This window comes from Protopterus annectens, chromosome 2.part1, assembly GCF_019279795.1.
Source record: "Protopterus annectens isolate FY-2018-M chromosome 2.part1, PAN1.0, whole genome shotgun sequence".
In the NCBI taxonomy this organism is placed as follows: Eukaryota; Metazoa; Chordata; order Ceratodontiformes; family Protopteridae; genus Protopterus; species Protopterus annectens.
Window position 1 is genome coordinate 1,924,532,894 of NC_056729.1, and position 25,583 is coordinate 1,924,558,476.

Here is a 25,583-nt window from a genome sequence, read left to right on the forward strand (position 1 = left end):
ATTATGCGGGAAAGACAAATCGTATGTTAAAAACTAGGATACTTGAGCATATTTCGGACATTAGACTTCAGCATGAACATAATGCTTTGTTTCAGCATGTCAAGATGAATACAGCGCATACATTTTTGTTTATGGCATTACACATAATTAATGGCAGAGTAAGGGGAGGAAATATTTTCAATGACACAGAATGTGCAGAAACTAGATGGATAATTAGGCTTGGGGCTGATAAACCCCCAGGCTTGAATGCTGTTATTCCTTTAAAACCCATCCTTTGAAAAAGGACGATGAAATACTGATCTCTGATTGGTTGTTGAGTATTTTAAATAGTTTTGCTTTGTTTGTTATGCACTATCTGATGATGGGCTTGTTAGCTTGAAAGCGCTTAGCAGTGCACTTTTATTATTTTTATATCATTGTTTTAATAAATTTCTCTACAGTTTCAGTCTGGTGTCTCCTGCCTGTTGCATTGCTTGGATTTAGTTTACAGTATTAAAATACAGTATTATATAAGCAGAACACAATAAAAATGCAGTAAATAGTATAATCAACCAAAAAAAAAAAACGGGTAACTTATGTTTTTTGAAAGTCTCAGAAGACTCTTTTTGTCTGGAATCTCAGCTCAGAGTTGTGGCTGGTATACCAACTCTGTTCTGCTTAGTTCAAACAAGCAGAAACCTGCTCAAAGTCAGGGCTTAAATACTAGAAGCTAAAAACTTTAAAAAAAAATTTAAAAAGTTCAAAAGAACTAGTGGAAGTGCTTACTCCAAGCCCTAGTCAATCACCCCTCACCAGAGAGGTTCCCATCAGCACACTTCTCTCTCAAGGCTACAGAAGGGCACCTTCTAATCAAAGATCGCTTGGAAAATGTGCCAAAAATACATCAGCCACCGCAAACAGACTCATATGCGGCACACCTGTACCTGGACTATGCTACAGTTGCTAACTGCACTAATTCAGGCAGGGAACACTAAAAAGAGAAAAAAATGACAAGTGACCGATATAAATATCTCTTACTTTAATTCAGCCCTATTTTCTCCCACACATTTCTAGAGACTTTCAAAGCATTCAAATAATATAATTTTCCTTCTGTTTCCTCATGTTTAGCTGGCCAAGACTGATGACTAGACAAGAGTCATTATCTGCACTAGGATCAGGCAGCGGAACATCTACCTTGGTAAGAGGCTGTAGTAATATACTAATATCAGGGTCATGGTGAGGCATCACACTTGGAGCCATACATCTAGATAAAACAAAAAGCACTGAAGCAGTCAACAAGATAGAATAGTAATTCCCCGAACACTGCTTCTGAATGGCAGAATGTCACAACCAAAGTTCATAGAAATGCTTGCCAAATTAGCACCACACATCCACTTGTCAAAATAAATGGCGAAGAGGTAGCTGAATAAAACACTTTAATACACAAATAAAATGTTGAGCGCTTTCATCTACATCCAGTAGACTTCATCAGAACATTTCTCCATAATGAAACCCAGCCTATTTATACAAAATGTATCAATTAACACATCAAAATAGTTAATCTTAATTGTTAAAATTTTAACCCTTTGAAAGAGTTAACTTCTTAAAAACGCTACCTCTATGCATCAATACTGCTTTATGCTGAAGCAACAATCTAGGTAAAACCAGGTAAAGTGCATTGTGATTACTGTTAACACATCCATAAACATACTGTATTCTAAAATTTACAAATAAATAATATATTTTTATCAAACTGTCAGCAAGTAAAGTAGTGTAAATATACAACAGATATGAAACCAATAATCATGCATGATAAGAAATTTCATACAAAACAATAATATATGTTGATTTATTTTGGGTATGCCCATATCTCATATATAGTTGTTTACTAATATGGGCTTAATAGAGATGTATTTGTTTATTCCGGGTAGCACAGTGGCGTTTAACTTGATCTGCCACCATACTTCTCTCTCCCCTAACAGTGTCTTAACACTTCCACCTCTAACATTGGGATGCACTATTTCTAATATGCCAAATAAAAATTTATCACAATCCTTACTATTCTTAAGAGGTTTGCTTAATGCATTTTTGTCGTCTCCTTTTTTAATACAATAATAATGGTCATAAATCCTTTTACGGAGACATCTATCTGTCTTCCCTACGTAGAAACATGCGCAGTGTGTGCAGGTTGCTAAATATACTATATTTGAGGTTCTACAGTTCCCCTTTTTAAATGTTATAAATGTAGTGTTGACATCCTGCAAAACTATACTTTTGTTAGTAGTTATAACTGATTGCATGTTCCACATTTTAATGTACCACTAATGTTATCATTAGTTCTTACTTTGGCATATTTACTCTCAAATTCACCCTTAAGGTTTTTAGCATTACTGTATACAAATGTTGGCCCATTGCCCATAAGGTCAGATATGTTCTTATCCACCCTAAAAATATTCCAATGTCTTTCAATTATAGCCCTAATGTCACCTACATTGGGATTATATTCTAATATACATGCTCCTGTGTATTTGGTTGGGTTTACTTCCAGTAAGATATTGTTCGCGTTCTTATCACTTTCTTCTTTCTTACCTAATATTGCAGCATACTTCTCATCCCTATTATCAAGAATATATTCCCTTAAATCCACTACCATTTTCTCTGGATAACCCCTGGTTAGAAACATATTCCCTATAAATTCTAATTCTTCTCTTAAATCAGAGATATTGGAGGTCATTCTAGCTGCTCTAATATATTGACCTTTTATAATACTTCTTTTCTGTTTGTATGAATGGCAGCTATTATAGTGCAAATAGGAGTTACTGAACGTCTCTTTCCTAAAGATCTTGGAGCTCAGCTTGTTGTTCTCAATAGTAATGTTAACGTCTAAATAAGCTATAGAATTCTCGTCCATATTGACCGTAAATTTTAAATACTGACTTCTAGTGTTAAGATACTCAATAAATTCTCCTAATTTAGTTTCACCTCCATTCCAAACTAAAAAGAGGTCATCCAGAAACCTAGTGTATAAATCAATATATATCCTCCATTCGCTATTTAGTATATATTCATTATCCCAGTCAATTAGAAATAAATTGGCAAAGATGGGGGCACAAGCAGCCCCCATCGCTACCCCTTTGCACTGCTTGTAGTATTCCCCTTCGAAATATAAAAAATTATATTTCAGTACTATGTCAATAAATTCTAATACTAGGCTTTTTTTATTATTATCAATGGAACTATATAGGTCCATGCTGTTGTTAAATCTCCTTGTCCCTTCTTCAATAGGAATACTTGAAAAAAGGTCCACCACGTCGATGGTAACCAACAGTATACCAGACTTACACAGGTCAGGGGTTAGACGTCTTAGGAAGTCCCATGAATCCTTTAACAGGTGGTTAACCTTATTATAACATGGTTTCAACCACTTGTCCACCACCTTCCCGAACATAAACGTTTTTGACCTATTTCCTGAAATAATTGGTCAGAATGGTGGGTCCATAATATTTTTATGGACTTTAGGGATTCCTACTATAGTACTTATGATAGGATTTTCCACTTTTAAATATTTGTATAAGTCACCATCAATCCTTTCATCTATTAATAGATCCTCTAAGATTAAGTCAAAGGATCAAAGTCAAAATAGATCAAAGGGATCCTCTTTCAAAGGGTTAAAATTTTAACAATTAAGATTAATAACTATTTTGATGTGTTAATTGATACATTTTGTATAAATAGGCTGGGTTTCATTATGGAGAAATGTTCTGATGAAGTCTACTGGATGTAGATGAAAGCGCTCAACATTTTATTTGTGTATTAAAGTGTTTTATTGGAGCCATACATGTTTTCCCCTGTAAACAGCAGCTCAGTCAGTATCTCACTGTTTTTCTGCTTCCACACTTAGCAAAATGACTTCACTATGTGGAAACATCTGCACTGGTAAGTGCCCAGATATTCTTCCAATGGATAGAGAACTGTGCTCTCCATATGCTAGTACATCTCCTGTGACTTAAGTGCATGCCAGAATCCAGTTGGGCATCATCAAAGGCAGATATCCAGTTGTGATAATTTGAAACTTTTAATAAATTATATCTAAAACATATTTTACAATAATTGTATACCTGTAAAATTTTTCGCAGTTCTGTTTCCCAGTTTGTTATTCCATGATATGGATGTGGTTTATATATTAACTCTCTTGATATTGATTTGTTATCTCCAAAGGAATACCAGAGGAAGTAATAATCTATAAAAAAGTAGTAATCATGTCAGTTATACAAATACTGTTAGACGATGCTTGACTGCATATCTTATAATGATCACTTATTTTCCATTATAATAGTTTATTTTATTTCAAGTAAATAAAAAAATCATAAAGGTGAACAACTCAATGTCAGTATGAAATAATTATAACTATGTTATTATCTTTTCAGAACTGATTCAGAGAAAGTTTGCTTTATGAAATGCTGAGAAGGATAAATATGGGGCCACATTCAGAAACAATTTTTGCAAGGCATATACCCCAAAACCATGTTCATAAAAATGCTGAATGAAGGTTTGCTGGTTATAAAAGCACACTGCTCCAAAGCTGAACAACAGAGGTTACCAAATGCAAATGAATATGGTGGCATGTAACTACAGTTAATGGAGTGTTACCCATAACTCAAATACATATAACATTTGCACACATTGACAGTGACCTCGGCTTTGTTGAAGATTACACCAAAATAGGTTAATGATCAGGAGGAATAAGCATCCTCATGCGAGTGTACAAGAACAATGGGGCATCTACAACTGTGGGCAGTACAGAGTTATCAAACTCCTATCAAAGTCCATGAAAGTTCTGGAGATAGTGAGTGATAAGACAGAGTAGCAGAAAGTAAGATGGGAAATGAGCAGTTCAGATTCAGATCAGGATGCAACACAAGTGACCCGATGTTTGCAGTGAGCCAGATAGTTGTGAAGAAGCTAGAGATGAGGAAAGGGTCCAACTGGGCATTCCTAGTCATAGGTGACTCTATAGTCAGGCACATTGATGTCCCACTCACCAGGCTAAACAAGGAGAAGGTTACTGTCAGGTGCCAGAATCTGCCACACAACCCATGCACTCAGGTCACTCCACAACAAGTACAAATATGACTCTGTCATTGTCCATGTTGGTGTGAATGACCTGAGATGTACCTCCCTGGACTACAAGAAAAGAGACATGGAAGAGCTCTCTGATCTTGTAGCCCTGGCAGGTATGACCCTAGCCCTGAGTAGCATTCTGCCATCGCCCCGAATGATACTGCAGTACAAGGACAAAATGACTGACTTCAACAATTGGCTAACCTTCTGGTGTCATTCTAAGGGGATCCAGTATCTGTCTGCTTGGGATGACATGGTCGACAGACCACGATGCTTTGCCACAGATGGCCTGCACCTGTCGCCCCTGGGATTCTGGATACTGGCTAAGGCTCTTGCTGCCCCTATAGTGCCTTGTTTAGGCAAGGTACAAATAATAAATTCACCACCATAACAGGAACAGGCAAGCAAAAACTGAGGGTAATGCTACTCAATGCTAGAAGTCTAAATCTCAAAATGCACTCACTCGAGGCACTCCTTAAAATGGAGAACATCGATATCTGTCCAGTGACTGAGACCTGGTTCAAGGCTCCAGAGAGCACCCCTGCACTACTGGGCTATAACTCATACCACACTTTTTGCCCATGTAACCTGGACTGAAACGCCAAAGGTGGAGGTGTGTCCATATTCATTAAGGATATCCACACCTCCAGGCTAGTTGCTCAGTATAATGCATCCGAGGTTATCCAACTGCAACTAACTCTGGGCAAAACTGCAATCCAAATTGTAGCATGCTACAGATCCCCCACCATGCTCCAGGATTCCCACTCCTCTTTTCTTGATGTACTGGAAAATATTAGGGTTCAACCAAACAACCTAATAATGGGCGACTTCTTCTACCCCACCATTTACTGGGAAAACTACTCGTGTACCAACTCCTTAGCTCAACGTTTTCTGGAATTCATAAACTCCAATGACCTGGATCAACTTATCCACACCCCCACCAAGGGCAACAATATCCTAGATCTAGCCATTACCAACAAGAGTGACCGGTGTTCCACACCTGAAGTCAACTCCTCGTTGGTCCGATCCGACTATAAGCTAATTACCCTTGATATCCATATCCTGCCCCACCCCCCATTAAGGAAACCACGGTAAAAAATTTCTCCAAAGCCAACTTCATGCTTCTTATGACAGAAGTAGTGAACTTCATGACACCCATGCAGATAGACAATACAGTTACAACTGCTGAATCCTACACAAATGCACTCTATAAGCTCTTACATGAGTGCATGGATCGTGCTATCCCAAACAGAACCAAGATGCTATCTTCCAAAAAAAGGAAGCCAATCTGGTAGTCCCCTGCCATAAACAAACGGTACAACAGAAGGAAGAAACTGTTGCAAAAGAGAGTAAAATCCCATGAGTGGAAGAGCTCCATGGTCAGCCTCAGTAAGAAGCTGAGATCCCTTATAAGATCCTCCAAAGCTAGCTACGAAAACAAAATCAGCACTAATTCTAAGGACAACCACAGAGCATTCTATAGCTATGTCAAGAATCTCGATGGCAACACCCAGATCTGCTCTGAGTTACAGCACAAAGGCACGAAAATTACAGAACCAACTGATATTGCCAACATCCTGGCAGATAGGTTCAGTGCTAACTTTACCCCCCCCACCCCCTAAAAGGCCCATATCTATAGAAGAAGAATGCAGAGTTCCTGTAATCACTACTACGCAGGTAAAAGCTGCACTCTCAAAAGCCAAAATCACAGCATTCATGGGACCGGACAACATCCCAGGCTGCATTTTACGTGAACTTCAGAATGAACTGGCTCCCCACTTAAGCACCATGTTCAATAATAGCATTGCATCAGGCTTTGTGTCCACTGAATGGCACACAGCAACAGTTATCCCACTCCACAAAGGGGAGCCACCACTGATCCCGGTAACTATCGACCTATTAGCCTAACGAGCCTGGTCTGCAAGGCCATGGAATGTATCATCATGGAACTCATAAACAAAGACATTGGTAACCTCCAAACTCTGGATCCCACCCAGTTCGGGTTTGTGAAAGTCAGATCATGCCTCCTGAACTTGATCGACTTCTTTGAGGCAGTCACCAAAGCCGTAGATGAGGGTAAGGTGGTTCACACAGCCTATCTTGACCTCGCCAAGGCTTTCAACACCATTCTCCATTCTAGAATTATAGCTAAACTTACTAAACTAGGTATAAATCCCTACGTCACAAGATGGGTTGCCAACTGGCTCACTGACAGAACCCACATTGTAAAAGTTGCAGACTCCAAATCTGACTTCAAAGCAGTGACAAGTGGAGTGCCACAGGGTTCCATCCTGGGACCTCTCCTGTTTAGTATCTACTTCTCTGAAGTACAGGCTAACACAGAAGGCCTCTGGCTAATGACGTTCGCAGATGACTGCAAACTAGGAGCCATAGTCAAGTCCCAAATGATGTGGACATCCTACAGAAGGGCTTCGCTGAGACAGATGCCTGGTGTCAGAGCCATGGCCTCAAGCTCAGTGCCAAAAAGTGCAGTGTCATCCCCTTTGGTAAAAACTCTGTACCTATGAACTACCACATAGGCAGCAATCTACTTAACACCGATTGTGTGATGAGACCTTGGGACCCAAGTGGACAGTAGTCTCTCCTTTGATAGTTACATTGCCACAGTAGTCAGGAAGTCCTTCTACGTGGCACAACTCATCATAAAAGGGTTCTCATCCAGGAAAAAAGAGGTCATTGGTCCCCTCTATTCGACACTCACACCCATTATAGAGTACAACGCCCCTTTTAGAATATACCTCACAATACATCTGCAGCAGCTGGAAAGGCCACAGAAGTACCTCACAAAGAGGATTACTGGCCTCAAACAAATGCCCTACACTGACTGCCTCAAAAATCTCCAGCTTTACTCTGTAGCATATCGCCTACTCCAAGGTGATCTTGGCCTAACATTTAAAGCTATGTCAAACCCAGAGCTGTTGGACATGCTACACCTAAAGAAATCCCAATCCCTCTGAGCTACATGCTCTAGGGACCTAAACCTTGTCACCGCAATAAACAGGACATGCTGGAGGGATAGATTCCTGTCCCAGAGACTTCCCATACTCTGGAACAGGCTACCTATCTATGTCAAGCAAAGTTCTTCATTAGCACTCTTCAAGAAAAATCTTGATGAGTGGATGGGAAATAGGAAATACACCCCGGGGATCACTTCTGTGTCTCTACTTGACAGTGGCACAGGAAAATAACTTTCTTGGGTGGCGTAAGCCAAGGAACCTTGTTGGCTAGGCTTATGTAGGCCCTTGGGCCGATAGCCTAGTACCTACCTATGAACCTAGACTTGGAAAAAGCATATGACAAGGTCCCAGGAAAGCTGATTTGGTCAATCTTATGACCGTTTGAAGTTCCAAAAAAATAGGTAGAATTAGTGCAGGCTGTGTACAAGGACCCGGTTACTCAAGTACCAACAGTGTTTGGTCAGACAGAGGGGTTCCCAATGGGAGTGGGTGTACACTAGGGTTCATCTCCGAGCCTGCTGTTGTTCATACTGGAAATGGACTACATTAGCAAACAGGTCAGAAGGGACAGATCAACAAAGTTGCTATATGCAAATGATGTGGCAGTACAGGCAGACTCTTGCCCAAGAACTTCAGCAAAGAACAGGGGAATAGAATGCAAAACTAAAAGCACATGGGATGAAACTAATACATATAAGACTGTGGTAAGGGCAGCAAATCAGGGAAAGTAGAAGAAGCTGAGAATTGAGATAGAAGGGAAGACAGTGCAACAAGTTAACAGTTTCAGATATCTGGGAGGTGTGGGTGTGGAGAGGGGAAGTCTTAATGAAGAAGTCAAACCTAAAATCAGAGGGGCTGCAGCCAACTGGCAGAGAGTGTCAGGTGACATGTATGACAGATGAATGCCAAAGAAGCTGAAAATAAGGTATACAAGACAGAGCTGTGACCAGTACTACTGCATGGTACAGAAACCTGGGCAGTAAAGGCAGAACAGATGAGGAAGCTAGAGGTGATGGAAATTAAATGCTTAGCATGGGTGGTAGGATGCACACTGTGGGACACATGAAGGAATAAGCCAAAGTAACTCCAATTGCAGAAAAGGTCAAAGAGAACAAATTATGGTGGTTCAGGCATATGTGTATAAAAGCAGAACACAATCCGATGAAAAAGATTTGGGACAGACAGGAAGAAGGTAAGAGGAACTGAGGACGTCTACCAAAGATGAGGATGGATTGTGTAACACTAGATCTAAACACTCAGGCATTAGTTTTGAAGAAGGCAGGAGTGTGGCATTGAAATGACAGAGATGGTGACAGTTCACACGATACCTCGACCCCATGTAGAAAGTGAGAAAAATGGGTGAATGATAATGATGATGATCAGGAAGTTATTGATAAGCCTGAAAATTATTTATCCAGCATGTGGGATGAATTCATCCATCTGTAAACAGTTATGACTGTTTCTGGATATACTGGGCTTTGGCCCTTTACATTATATGAAGATTATTTTGGTACAGCTATGACTTTCACATCATGGACTGGATTTCTGACATAATGATGGAACATGGTGATAAGCACATCAAGTTCCCAGACACAGTAGAAGACTGCAAGTTACTGCAGAAGTTCTTCAAACAGGCAGCACAGTTCCTGAGATTGGCAGGCAAAATGAATTTCAACTAAACATCAGTAAAATGCCCATTACCTGAAGACAAGGGCAAGTATAACAAAATGAAGGAAACAATAGCAACAGGATGACAGTGTTGCCAAGAAAAACGCTGCTCACACAGTTCAAAACGATTTAATAATCCAAAAAGACACGACACGTAACAAGAATATCCAGGACAGAGATCTGCAACAGACAGATTTCATCAGAACCATGAGTGCTCCATACGTAAAACATTATATAGCTTTTTTGGCGCCAATTGTAGATGAAATAAATGAAATAAATGAATTGATTAGCCTATTGCATATAGTGTTAAATAATTAAATAATTAAATAATCATAACAGTGTCAACAGCTTCATCTTGCGTTCTGCATACCTAATGTTACATTCATAATAACATCCAATACATATTTGTTCTACATAATACATTATACATACACAGTTAAAACATGTGGGTATGATGTAAAATAAAGATCTAAAAACCTAAGAACCAAACGGCAGGTGTAAGCCTGATCAAATTTCCTCCTCAAATGTGCCTATAGTATTCTACTAATATTGAGTTAGAAAACGGAGTGTAATGCCTATATAGACCTTAATGGTAAAAAATACATTTAAGAGCATATCTAAAATGCCCTAAGCATATATAAAGTGCTGTATTATAATCTTTCTGAGTTAAAACCAATATAAAAATAGTTGTTATTTATATAATAAATAATTATTATTATTTATATAATGAATATATTAAAAAATATATATATAATAAATATAATAATTATACAATTGTGTGTGTTTAAAATATGTAAAAATGTAATTAATGATACTGACAAGAATTAAATGCATAAATAGATACATGAAAATGTGTACATTGTAATGGTGCTCAACTGTCCATAATCAGGAAGGGTTTAATACTAATGTGATCATTTAGACCAGGCTTGGTCGTGGCATCACATAGTATTTGCCATTTACTTTCTAATAAAGCTAAATGACATTTCCAGTTACCTTCAGTAAAAGTGTGTTCAATAATGTCTATGATGCTAAAACGGAAGGAATGTTCAATACCCTTGTCTAGAATATGTGTACTTAGAGCGTTGTTAGGATCTTGTTTCCTTATCCTATATGTGTGCTCATATATTCTAGTCCTAAGTTTCCTCTCCGTTTTTCCAATATAATAAGCATCACATACTGTACAGGTAGCAATATACACTATTCTCGAGGTATTACAATTCCCCCCTTGGCTGTATAAACTATTAGCTGTGATGTTCTTTAGCTTTACTACCTTAGTTTCATTGATGAACTTACATTGCTTACAAGCACCACATTTTCTAGTGTTTTTTGTTCTTACTGCCTCTCTAGGATAATTCTTTCTCATTTCTAACATCCTTTTGATATTTTGTGAGGTTTTATATACAAATTTTGGTTTAAATCCTACAAGTTTAGCAATATAGCTAGCAATGCTTAGCATGGGTGGTAGGATGCACACTGTGGGACACATGAAGGAATAAGCCAAAGTAACTCCAATTGCAGAAAAGGTCAAAGAGAACAAATTATGGTGGTTCAGGCATATGTGTATAAAAGCAGAACACAATCCAATGAAAAAGATTTGGGACAGACAGGAAGAAGGTAAGAGGAACTGAGGACGTCTACCAAAGATGAGGATGGATTGTGTAACACTAGATCTAAACACTCAGGCATTAGTTTTGAAGAAGGCAGGAGTGTGGCATTGAAATGACAGAGATGGTGACAGTTCACACGATACCTCGACCCCATGTAGAAAGTGAGAAAAAATGGGTGAATGATAATGATGATGATCAGGAAGTTATTGATAAGCCTGAAAATGATTTATCCAGCATGTGGGATGAATTCATCCATCTGTAAACAGTTATGACTGTTTCTGGATATACTGGGCTTTGGCCCTTTACATTATATGAAGATTATTTTGGTACAGCTATGACTTTCACATCATGGACTGGATTTCTGACATAATGATGGAACATGGTGATAAGCACATCAAGTTCCCAGACACAGAAGAAGACTGCAAGTTACTGCAGAAGTTCTTCAAACAGGCAGCACAGTTCCTGAGATTGGCAGGCAAAATGAATTTCAACTAAACATCAGTAAAATGCCCATTACCTGAAGACAAGGGCAAGTATAATAAAATGAAGGAAAGGCTTTCATATAAACACAATATTAATAAACATCTACATCAGATAACCGGGGGATATGCATTATGTACACATTTTGCATATGTGCAACCTCCCACCAAATATTCCGAGTTGGACATATCATTCCTGGTCACCATGTGGGTAAACAGGAAAGCAAACAAACAGTAAGATGAACACTACATAGGTTCATAGATTAGTACTAGGTTCACTACCCTTGGGAACCATTTTAAACCAAGCCATGTACCCCATATGAGAATCAAATGTTGCATCTTGTGTCTGTAAGGTAAGCACCTTAACCATTATGCCAACCTCCCAACCCATGACACCACATAGGAAGTTATAACACCCATGGGTCATATTCCTCCCTATAGGTAATGACAATTACTATCTCAAATCAGTGTTAACTCCATCAGTCTGGAACCTCAGAAGTCATGTAGAGATAAATCATGGTACCAGAACAGATAGGTAGTGGAGAATGTATTCAACGTGTTGAAGTACCACCCTTGTGTCTGGACACATCAGTGGGAGCACATAATAAATGTTACAAAAAAAAGATTTATATGCAGCTGACCACAGAGCCTGTCCTCATACACTATATCTACTTGTCACTTATTATGCTAGGAGAATTTTTCCAGAATGGGCTGTGGACAGTGAGAAGACTGAAGTATACCTGGACATCATATTGCTGTCATGGGGTTTCTCCTTTTGAAGAGTTCCATTGAATGCTTCTACCAATGCTCCTAGGCTGTTTAAGAAGAAATAGGCAGGAATATAATATTTTATATTATCAGCTATGCATTTGTCTGCAAGTGAAAATGACTTGGCCGAACACTTATTTATTCCCTATCCAAACACATTATTCTAGGTTCATACCGAGCTGAGAATTAAAACAGCTAGCATTCTCCAAGTTGAGTTTTTATAAAAATTAATTTAGTATGCAATTAAGAATAACTTAATAACTTAATGAGCAAATATTAAGGCATAGCTGGAAGTCAAATACCATTTGCGAATCCAGAACAACAAAAAAGTTTCTTTTTTATCCAAAGATCCTATTTAACAGAATCGTCTTATTTAAGCGTGAGTGGTCCTCAATAAGTGCTAAATAAAACCGTCCAATCTTCTGTATCCACTCTCCAGAGGAATCTTGAACACTAAAGATAATCAGCTGCAAATCCATGGTGGTCTCCTTGCAAACATCCATTTAATTGCAGGGTACAACTCAGTTGAATACCTTTTAAAGCAAACTTCCTTTCCCCTCACTACAAATGGATCTTCTATTACCAGAGTAAATAGCCAGGCCCCAGAAGCAGCAAGATATAATATCAGAGTCTTTAGATTCTTTGCTAGGGTGTAGCTGTGTAGCAGTCCTCAGTGATATTTTCGCACAAGTTCTTGCATAGCTCCCTTGTACTTCTGTTAGCCATGCAGCTCAAATGACTGAATGTCCAGTTATAACTGATCAAGCATGACTGAAGAAGGAAGACTTAATAAATCTGTTTATGACTCTTATAAAAAGGAGGGAAGACATTTGGCACAGGAAAATAACTTTCTTGGGTGGTGTAAGCCAGGGAACCTTGCTGGTTAGGCTTACGTAGGCCCTTGGGTCAATCCTAGTACCTACCCATGAACCTATCTGTCGATGCAGGCCTTTGGAACACAGCTTGCCTCTCTCTGTCCAAATTTCTTCTTCAGGCTTTTTCTGTTAGGGGTTGCCACAGTGGAACAACGGTCTGCAGAATGCCTGGCAGGGGAGTTTTACAGTATCAAGTTGCCAGCCCAGTGCCCAACCTTTCACTAGAGGCATGCACTACCACCTAGGGCCAACTTAGAGTGTCTAATCCACTTACAGCATGCCTTTGGGACATGGGAGGGAACCAGAGCACCCAGAGGAAACCCACACGACCACAGGGAAGACATGCAGACTCCACACAGAAAGCACCCCAGCCAAGAATCAAACTGGAGAACTTCTTGCTGTGAGGGGGCAACACTAACCGCTAAATCAACATGGCCATTTCTTTGTCCAAATGTATTGTTCTTTGATAAAAAAATATGTTTTTTCTGAGGCAGAGGTAGAGAGAGAGAAAGCGAGAGATAAGGAGGTGCATTTTTCAACATTACGTTTTTTTCAACATCCTGTGATTTTTATTTCCTTTCTGGACATCTAGAGACTTTAATGTCCCAGAACAGGATAGTGTCTATTTTATATGTATAGCTATGATGGTCACTCTGTATGCGTTAATGCACCATACAGTCTGCATTCCTTTTCTGATGATTGCGCAACCTGGATTGTATTCATCTTATGCTGAAAACATACACTAGTACAGATAGCCAAAGGTCCCTGTTATCTGCTAGGAAAACAAGTATTTTAAATTGCATGCCATTCCTGTACTCTGTTTTTCAGTGTCCCCCCTTACATACTCACACATTACATATCAGGTGATTAACAAGGTTACTACACAACAATACATGAAGGCAGAATTAACAAATGTACAGTAACAATGGCACTATACAAGCAAATTGCAATAGTATATACAACAAAATTAACACAAATAGCAATTGCAGTAATACAATAATGCTATCAATAATTCTCAGCTATCAGTATTAGTAATACATTTTCGTTTTCATCAAAGGCTTTATTTTCACATTTCCTCTTTATTGACTATACAAGCCTATACAGATACTGGTACATCTGCCATTCAATATCAGAAAATGAGGGAATCTCCAAACTCCGGATCCCACACAGTTTGGTTTTGTGAAGGGTAGATCATGCCTGCTCAACTTGGTCGACTTCTTTGAGTCAGTCACCAGAGCTGTGGATGAAGGCGTGGTTCATACAGCCTACCTTGATCTGGCCAAGGCCATTGATATCATTCCCCATTCAGGAATCACAGAAAAACTCGCTAAGCTAGGCATCGACCCCTATATCACTAGGTGGGTTGCAAACTGTCTCACAGATGGAACCCACCTTGTGAAAGTAGCTGACTCCAAGTCAGATTGCCGACCAGTCACGAGTGGAGTCCCACAGGAATCGGTCCAGGGTCCTCTCCTGTTTGCTATCAACTTCTCAGAAGTCCAGTCCAACACAAAGGGACTCTGGTTGACAACGTTCACAGATGATTGCAAGTTGGGAGCAATTATTAACTCCCCAAGTGATGTTGACATCCTACAGAAAGGCATCACAGTGAGACCAACGACTGGTGTCAGAACCATGGCCTTAAGTTCAATGCCAAAAAATGTGTCGCCATCCCCTTTGGGAAAAACCCAGTTCCCATTAACTACCACATTGATGGTAGTCCACTGAACACAGAAGGCGTTATAAGAGATCTGGGAACACAGGTTGACAGCAACCTCTCTTTTGACCACCACACTGACACTGTGGTCAGAAAGTCCTTCTATGTGGCACATCTCATTACTGAGGGTTTTGCATCCAGGAAGAAAGAGGTCATTTGTCTCCCTCTACTCTTCCCTCATTAGGCCAATCATCGAGTACAATGCCCCATTCGGCATGTACCTCACTAGACACCTGAAACAACTGGAGAGGTTGCAAATGTATCTCACAAAGAGGATCCTAGGCCTTAAACACTTGTCCTATATGGTCAGACTCAAAAAACTCCAACTATTCTCTGTCTCATATTGCCTACATTGAGGCGATCTCTACTTGACTTATAAAGCCATGTCTGACCCAGCTCTGTTACAAATGCTACATCTAAAGAAATCCCAATCCCTCCGCACCACATGCTCCAGAGACCTCAACCTCATTACCACAATCAACAGAATGTGCTGGAGGGACAGGTTCATAACCCAGAGACTGCCCATGCTGTGGAATAGACTTCCCCACACATGTCAAACAGAGCACCTCACTGACCCTCTTCAAGCGAAATCTTGATGAGTGGATGGGAACTAGAAAATTCACCCCGGGGATCACTCCAGTGGCTCTAGTCGAATGAAGCACTGGAAACTAAGGTCAGGTGGCACGATGCCAAGGTAATCCTATGGGCTAGGCTTGCAAAGTTCCAGGGCCAATAGTCTAGTACACACCTATGAACCTATGAATGAGGAAAGTTACTCCTTAATCCTATGAGCACTTACCAGTTTCATGTTGCACTATTATTAGGAATTTGATCAAAGTTTCCTTTTTCATTTTTCAGGCTTCCTGATTCATCTTTTAGGGTAGGTACAGCTCTTTTGTGTTCCTGGAAGGTCTGTAACAGCTAAATGTGAACCCATTTAAGTAAAGGTTCGGCAGTGTTTTTTCTCTTAGTTCTATTTGATTGTCACCTTCCTAAAGCAGAGCATATAATTTCCAGCTTTGTCTGCTCCATGCATTTTATAGTGGGCCTTTAACCTTATTTTTCTAAATGATTAAGACATGATCTTGCACTAGATGATCTGCAGCTAGCATTAGTTTGGCAGCTGGTATTAGTTCGGCAGCTAGTATTAGTCTGGCAGCTAGTATTAATTTGGCAGCTGGTATTAGTTTGACAGCTAGTATTAGTTTGGCAGTTAGTATTAGTCTGGTAGCCGGTATTAGTTTGGCAGCTGGTATTAGTTTGGCATGCATTACTCTTTTCTCCTTTATCAATGATCATGCCATTTACATTCAGGCCTGGTAAATGTGTAGAGCTATACCTAGCATAACCACAGTCTGTACAGATTACAATGCCATGCAAACTGAACTGGACTGATCTTTGTATAGCCACATATACAGCCGACAATTCAGCATACTGATTAGAATTGTGTCCAAGCTGGTACTTGACAGGAGGCTACGGTTCATCTCCATACCATACTACCCACAAGCCACAACACCGATTTCCATCCTTAATAAAAGCACAACCATCTAGACATACTTTAGGAACATTTTAACATGTTTTCATTCTAACTGTAGTGTCTGTTTTTGGTGCCTAGCAAGGTCTAATGCTTTATCTTGTTGAAGTGGTTCTGGTGCAGGATATTCAGACTCCGCAATCATGCATTTACAGATTTGCCAGACCCTTGGGCAACTGGGTTCCTTTTGATTTTCGCATATTTTATTTCCAGTGGTTGGTCCTAAAGGTCTAAAGTCCGGGCTGCGATTCTGCTAGTGGACATTACTATCCCTAAGCTTTTGGCTTCCCAGGCAAGCAATGGGGTGATGTTGGGTCTTTACCACAACCTTTTTGCCAGAAAACCATGACCTTCTAGAACAATGGCATTTGCTGTTGGGTTATGCGGTAAGACATCAGTTAATCGCCAGCTGATGTCTGATACAGTGTTGAGTGCAATTTTAATGCCATGTCTTTCAAATGTTTTCTCAGATCAAACAGTGTAGTTTGGTTAGATATGTATTGATCTTTCTTAATATTTGCCAGTAAAGAGAATTACCTGACATTGATTGGAATTACTGTAGCAGTTTCAGACTCAAGTTGGCCTACTTGAGGCAAGGTCTGTCAACATCTGAGCTTGTGGAGTCAGACTCTGGGTGTTGGATCCTCCCATGTAAGTGATCACAACATGTCATTGATCAGGCGCATAAGCATGTGCATGTGCACAGACACAAACACACGGGTGTGTCAGAATATCTAGACTTACATACAGGGATGGGGTTAGATCCTTTACACACAGACACAAACACACGGGTGTGTCAGAATATCTAGACTTACATACAGGGATGGGGTTAGATCCTTTACACACAGACACAAACACACGGGTGTGTCAGAATATCTAGACTTACATACAGGGATGGGGTTAGATCCTTTACACACAGACACAAACACACGGGTGTGTCAGAATATCTAGACCTACATACAGGGATGGGGTTATATCCTTTACGCACAGACACAAACACACGGGTGTGTCAGAATATCTAGACCTACATACAGGGATGGGGTTAGATCCTTTACGCAAAGACACAAACACATGGGTGTGTCAGAATATCGAGACCTACGTACAGGAATGGGGTTAGATCCTTTACACACACACACAAACACACGGGTGTGTCAGAATATCGAGACCTACGTACAGGAATGGGGTTAGATCCTTTACGCACAGACACAAACACACGGGTGTGTCAGAATATCGAGACCTACGTACAGGAATGGGGTTAGATCCTTTACGCAAAGACACAAACACATGGGTGTGTCAGAATATCGAGACCTACATACAGGGATGGGGTTATATCCTTTACGCACAGACACAAACACACGGGTGTGTCAGAATATCGAGACCTACGTACAGGAATGGGGTTAGATCCTTTACACACAGACACAAACACACGGGTGTGTCAGAATATCTACACTTACATACAGGGATGGGGTTAGATCCTTTACGCACAGACACAAACACACGGGTGTGTCAGAATATCTACACTTACATACAGGGATGGGGTTAGATCCTTTACGCACAGACACAAACACACAGGTGTGTCAGAATATCTAGACTTACATACAGTGATGAGGTTAGATCCTTTAATATAGACACAAACACATGGGTGTGTCAGAATATCTAGACTTACATACAGGGATGGGGTTAGATCCTTTACGCACAGACACAAACACACAGGTGTGTCAGAATATCTAGACTTACATACAGTGATGAGGTTAGATCCTTTAATATAGACACAAACACATGGGTGTGTCAGAATATCGAGACCTATGTACAGGGATGAGGTTAGATGCTTTACACACAGACACAAACACACGGGTGTGTCAGAATATCGAGACCTACGTACAGGAATGGGGTTAGATCCTTTACGCACAGACACAAACACACGGGTGTGTCAGAATATCGAGACCTACGTACAGGAATGGGGTTAGATCCTTTACGCAAAGACACAAACACATGGGTGTGTCAGAATATCTAGACTTACATACAGGGATGGGGTTAGATCCTTTACACACAGACACAAACACACGGGTGTGTCAGAATATCGAGACCTACGTACAGGAATGGGGTTATATCCTTTACGCACAGACACAAACACACGGGTGTGTCAGAATATCTACACTTACATACAGGGATGGGGTTAGATCCTTTACGCACAGACGCAAACACATGGGTGTGTCAGAATATATAGACCTACATACAGGGATGGGGTTAGATCCTTTACGCACAGACACAAACACATGGGTGTGTCAGAATATATAGACCTATGTACAGGGATGAGGTTAGATCATTTGTGCACAGACACAAGCACACAGGTGTGTTAGACTATCTAGAACTACATACAGTGATGAGGTTAGATCCTTTAATATAGACACAAACACATGGGTGTGTCAGAATATCGAGACCTATGTACAGGGATGAGGTTAGATGCTTTACACACAGACACAAACACACGGGTGTGTCAGAATATCCAGACCTATGTACAGGGATGAGGTTAGATCATTTGTGCACAGACACAAGCACACAGGTGTGTTAGACTATCTAGAACTACATACAGTGATGAGGTTAGATCCTTTAATATAGACACAAACACATGGGTGTGTCAGAATATCGAGACCTATGTACAGGGATGAGGTTAGATGCTTTACACACAGACACAAACACACGGGTGTGTCAGAATATCGAGACCTACGTACAGGGATGGGGTTAGATCCTTTACACACAGACACAAACACACGGGTGTGTCAGAATATCGAGACCTACGTACAGGGATGGGGTTAGATCCTTTACACACAGACACAAACACATGGGTGTGTCAGAATATATAGACCTATGTACAGGGATGAGGTTAGATCATTTGTGCACAGACACAAGCACACAGGTGTGTTAGACTATCTAGAACTACATACAGTGATGAGGTTAGATCCTTTAATATAGACACAAACACATGGGTGTGTCAGAATATCGAGACCTATGTACAGGGATGAGGTTAGATGCTTTACACACAGACACAAACACACGGGTGTGTCAGAATATCGAGACCTACGTACAGGGATGGGGTTAGATCCTTTACACACAGACACAAGCACACGGGTGTGTCAGAATATCGAGACCTACGTACAGGGATGGGGTTAGATCCTTTACACACAGACACAAACACATGGGTGTGTCAGAATATCTAGACTTACATACAGGGATGGGGTTAGATCCTTTACGCACAGACACAAACACACAGGTGTGTCAGAATATCGAGACCTACGTACAGGAATGGGGTTAGATCCTTTACACACAGACACAAACACACGGGTGTGTCAGAATATCTAGACTTACATACAGGGATGGGGTTAGATCCTTTACGCACAGACGCAAACACACAGGTGTGTCAGAATATCTAGACCTACATACAGGGATGGGGTTAGATCCTTTACGCACAGACACAAACACATGGGTGTGTCAGAATATATAGACCTATGTACAGCAATGAGGTTAGATCCTTTACGCACAGACACAAACACACGGGTGTGTCAGAATATCCAGACCTATGTACAGGGATGAGGTTAGATCATTTGTGCACAGACACAAGCACACAGGTGTGTTAGACTATCTAGAACTACATACAGTGATGAGGTTAGATCCTTTAATATAGACACAAACACATGGGTGTGTCAGAATATCGAGACCTACGTACAGGGATGAGGTTAGATGCTTTACACACAGACACAAACACATGGGTGTGTCAGAATACCAAGACCTATATATAAGGATGAGGTTAGATGCTTTACGCACAGACACAAACCCACGGATGTGCCAGAATATCGAGACCTATGTACCGCGGTGAGATTAGATCCCTTATATCTGTACATGCTGCTGCAGTGTCTTTTGTCCTACCTGGAGGGTTAGAGCACAAATTCCTACACTCTAACGTTCCATTATGATTTTGAGCAACTATTAGCAACTCTCATTTTTAAACAAATTTAATTTCAGGCCTTTGTCTCTTTATATAACACAACTCACTCATAAAAGACAGTTCATATAACCCAAGCATGAAACAGATTTTGCATCTGCAAACCAAACTTGCTGCCTTAACTGACATGTACATTTCATTTCCCTCTGACCATATTCTAAAAATAAGTGACTCATGACCTAGTGAACTTTCTTTTCCACATGGGAGGTAGGGTGTTCAGCATGTGATACTGCTGTGTCAGTGTTTGAATGGCTTTCTGAGATTGCAGGATTTTTTTTCTTTAGTAAAGAATGTCAGATCCCTGCTATTTATTTCAGATTTTACTAGACATGCTTTAACACACACACACACACACAATGTCATGTATTCCCTCTATGTCCATGAAATTAAGTTACTCAAAGTTTCCAATCACTGACATATCTGACACAGCAGACCTTACAAAAATCCCTTTAACTATAGCATCACCTTTGTCCAAAAGCTTTCTAAAGGGAACGGGCTTATTTACATGTGACCATAACACCCCATGAACACAGTCAATCATAAGCCTTAAGCTGTTAAGCAAATGATTGTCAATTAAGATATCAACTCTAGTTTACTGGTTACATGCACTGGATGGCGTACTTCCATTTTTCCAGCTTTAATTTCAAAATGTTTCGTTGTTCCCCTCCTATTTATGCTATAACCTACAATCCATCAGGAAGGATTTTCAACTGCTTTTTATTGTCAAATCTCTTTGACATTAGTTAATTTATTTCAAAGTAGAACATATAAAGACTTTTCATAGGGATTAAGTTGCCTGGGTAGAATTTGTTTTGTCCTGTCCTTTGTAACAAGGCAGTATCAAAACTATTGGCAGGAAAAGCTTTAGAGCTTTGTGTGATAGTGCCAACTTTGGAGTTAGTGTTCTGTTACCCTTACCATGCATATTTTGTGTGACAGTGTCACCGTTGAAGATTGTGTTCTGCTACCCTTACCATGCATATATTTTTCCTGCAATTGACATAACAAATTGTACTGTTCTAGTGCTACTTTAAGTACTCATTACATTGTTTCAGATAGTCAGGATTTTTGAATCTGGATTGTGTGGTATTCTTACACTTGAAAAAACAACAAGTAATCTCCGTGGTATCCGCAAAGTCTCAAAAACAACCCACTAAACAAGTATAGTGGGTCCAAAACCAAAACAGTGTAAGAAACTACTCTGTCTGGAAGATTTTCAGTCCATATATCTCTAGTTAATCACGGTATATTTATCAAATCAGACAGCAGTAGTAGAATTAGCCAACTTAAACTCATCTTAAGTAAAATAAATAAATAAAAAATATATAATTGTACCGAATTACTAAGCATTCGGAAGTAATCCAAGCAAGGCAGGCAGTCTGTTTCCAGTCGAAAATCCTTTATTAAGTACACAGACAAGCGATCCAAATAAACCAAAAATAGAGTAATAGTTTCCTCACAAGCTTTCTAAATATATATATATACATATATATATATATATATATATATATATATATATATATATATATATACATACTTTTTTATCAGGCAAGGGAGTGGTTTATTGTGCTGTAAAACAAAGTGTTATTGGTACACATGTTAAATTCACATCCCTTCCTCCATCAGTGTGACATTCGAGCTGGTCCTGCCCTACTTAGTAGCTGTCATAATAATATAACCCTTATGTACTTTAAATAAAAATTATAATGATGTGGTCCCTCTTATTTAACCAGATTGTTAAGTAGATTATTAAGTCTGTGATTTTATCCAAGACAATATACTACATGGCTGGAAATGCATCGACCTTAGTCCATTTGGCAATCAAAAAATATCTATAAATATATACATATACATTTTTCATGTAAAAAATCAATTGTAAAAATCATATTCTATTTTCATAACTGGTGGTGCTGCGGTAGCGTTGTCGACTCACAGCAACAAGTCCATTCGATTCTCAGCTAAAGCGTCTTCTGTGTGGAGACATGCATGAAGGGGCGTACTTTCATTAAAGTTTGTGCGTCACAGCTGGTAACTCGGCACGTAAAAATCTTCTACCAATCATTAGCGGACCGGAGTTCCGCTGTGTCAATCCCTAACAGGGAAAAAGTCGAAAGAAGAAGATTTTCATAACCTATTGTTAACAAAGATCACTTTCATCCTTCTAGACTTCTTCAGATCTGTGTACAAGAACCCTAAAAACTATCGATAAAAATATTATTGTATAATTAGTTAGTATTGTTATTACACATCATTTTGAATAAAATGGAAAAAAAAGAACCAGAGAAAGAAAAAATTATAAGAAAAAATGTATGCTGATGGAAACAAAACAAAATATACACTTAAATTACAACTGATTTAAAATTTAATATGCACCATCAAAGAAACAGTCAATCTTCTTAGACAAATCTAATAAATCCAAAAAGAAAATATGACCACCAGAGCTGTAGTAGAGAATAATTTAATCAATGGTAAGTGCTTTTGTATAACACATCAGACCATAAAACAAACAAGCAACATCAGTCCTTCTATGCACATTCGATTACCTAATAAGCCTATCAAAGCACTTTAACTTAAAAAGTTCCAGATGGCAATTAATTAATGTATCGGCTTCCAAGCTTTCAGGAAGGGTTTTAAAGACATATTATCATTTAAACCAAACCCGTTGTCTGCTTGCAAAGTCAAAATCCACCTCAATTCCTCATTTTCTATGCTATTATGTATATTCCCTCCCCTATCATTTTCACAAATAATATGCAAGACCCATAAACTCGAAACAATGTCCTTCCATCTATTTCACATTCTTATTCAAGACATTTGTTGACACACTTCTCTTTATATCACCCGTGTGTTCCAGCACCCTGTCTTTCAGTCTACCGCTTGACATTCCAACATAAAACAACGGGGTACTTTTTGGAGGTTGCTAAGTACACCAAGTTGGGACTTTTTGTTTGGAACAATATTAATAATACTGCCCATACTCTGTTTAAGAAATAATAGAGTCAGTGTATGCAAAATTATATATACATATATATATATATATATATATATATATATACATACATACATATACTTACAGTAAAGATTGATCCAGTTGATATTTTGTCAGCATCCTGTATCATTTTGGTTGGACTGGTCATCACAGAAGTCCTCTCTTCAGTAACACTTTACTGAAAATTCAAGTTCCTCCTCTTCTCCTATGACAATCTGCTTCCTTCTCCATATTGAGTACACCCCAAAGCCTATATGACTACAATAAAGATGTCCTGAAATGACTAGTATGACCCAACAGCACCTGCATTTACTTCCAAATCAGTGCATAGGTGACTATTTGGATGGGGGATAGGTGGATGGGTATATTAAAGAATGCGTGCAAAAGATCAACTGGATCTACAATTGTAATAAGTACATAACTGGCAATATGAAGTTGATCCAGTCCACATAGTGTAACATTTTAACAAGATCTAGCGGAGCCACTGGGGTTCTCTTTAATCATAACTTGAGAACTGGCTATGCTCCTGCAGAATGAAGAACAGCAACGGTAATCCCCCTGCACAAAGGTGGGCCATCAACTGACTCTGGGAATTACAGACCTATAAGTCTAAAAAGCCTCATCTACAAGGACATGGAAAGAATTATCAAGGACCTTATTTTCAAGGACATAGGTTACCTCCTAACTCTGGACCCAAACCAGTTTGGCTTTGTTAAGGGTAGATCATGCTTATTAAACCTGGCAGACTTCTTTGAGAATGTTGTCAAAGTCATGGATGAAAGTAAGACAGTGCACACAGCCTATGTAGGCCTTGTCAAGGCTTTCAACACATTCCCCCACTCTGGCATCATTGAGAAACTCTCCCAGCTGGGGATTACCCCTTACGTTACCCCTGCTCAGTTATGATATTCATTTCCTGTAACTTTTCCAGGATATTCTTCTGTATTTTCTGAAATCATTTAATTTCTGCATTCATTACCTCATGATTCCTAGATGTTTGAAATAGCAATTATTTCATATATCTTTAATCTCTTTAAAAGGAAAACCAGAATCGGGAGAATCATAGTTAAGGTCAACCTTTCATTAAAAAGTAACATATCACAGTTCATATGGAGAATGTTTTCATATTTGAGGGTGTTTCACTTCTCCCCACTGTGGTACAACAGGTGAGTTAGTACATGTAAGTAAATGGGTCTCTGGACAATGCCCCCCACATTGGGAGTGCTATGATATTTTGGGTATCTTGGTCAGAGGTTTAAAAAATACATTTTCTATAATTTTGGATTATGAAGATTGAGTCAGCGGGTTGTGCTCCAGGTTTTCACAGCATATCTATTTTCTACACACTAATCTCACTTCGAGTCATTCATTCATTCTCAGATTATTCAGTCTCTTCAGATGAGGATTATAGGAGAGCTGTAGCCTATCCCTCCATTCAAGGGGCATGAATCAGAGAAAATTAACATTGATAGGATGCTAGTGTGTTACTAGAAACACATACAAAGTCACACACTGCATGCGTACACACACACACAGACACACACACACACGCATACATGCATGCGCGCGCGCGCACGCACACACACACACACACACACACGCATACATGCATGCGTGTGCTCGCGCGCACACACACACACATACACACACACGCGCGCATACATGCATGCGTGTGCTCGTGCACACACACACACACGCATACATGCATGCGTGTGCTCGCGCACACACACACACACATGCATGCGTGTGCTCGCGCACGCGCACACACACACACACACACACACACACACACACCATTTATAGTTTTGCCAGTTCACATATGGCATATGAAGAACAAAAAAACAGCCAAATCAGTGTGACACAAAGAG

At 39.6% G+C, this 25,583-nt stretch overlaps 1 protein-coding gene across 1 annotated transcript in view; it reads right to left on the minus strand.

Moving 5' to 3' along the window:
- LOC122794693 (DNA dC->dU-editing enzyme APOBEC-3F-like) overlaps positions 1-25,583 on the minus strand; it is a 422,984-nt gene that overhangs the window by 66,571 nt on the left and 330,830 nt on the right. The window contains exon 3 of the mRNA XM_044063324.1: positions 4,098-4,219. Coding sequence (XP_043919259.1) covers positions 4,098-4,219 — 122 coding nt within the window. The remainder of the gene's footprint in view (positions 1-4,097; positions 4,220-25,583) is intronic.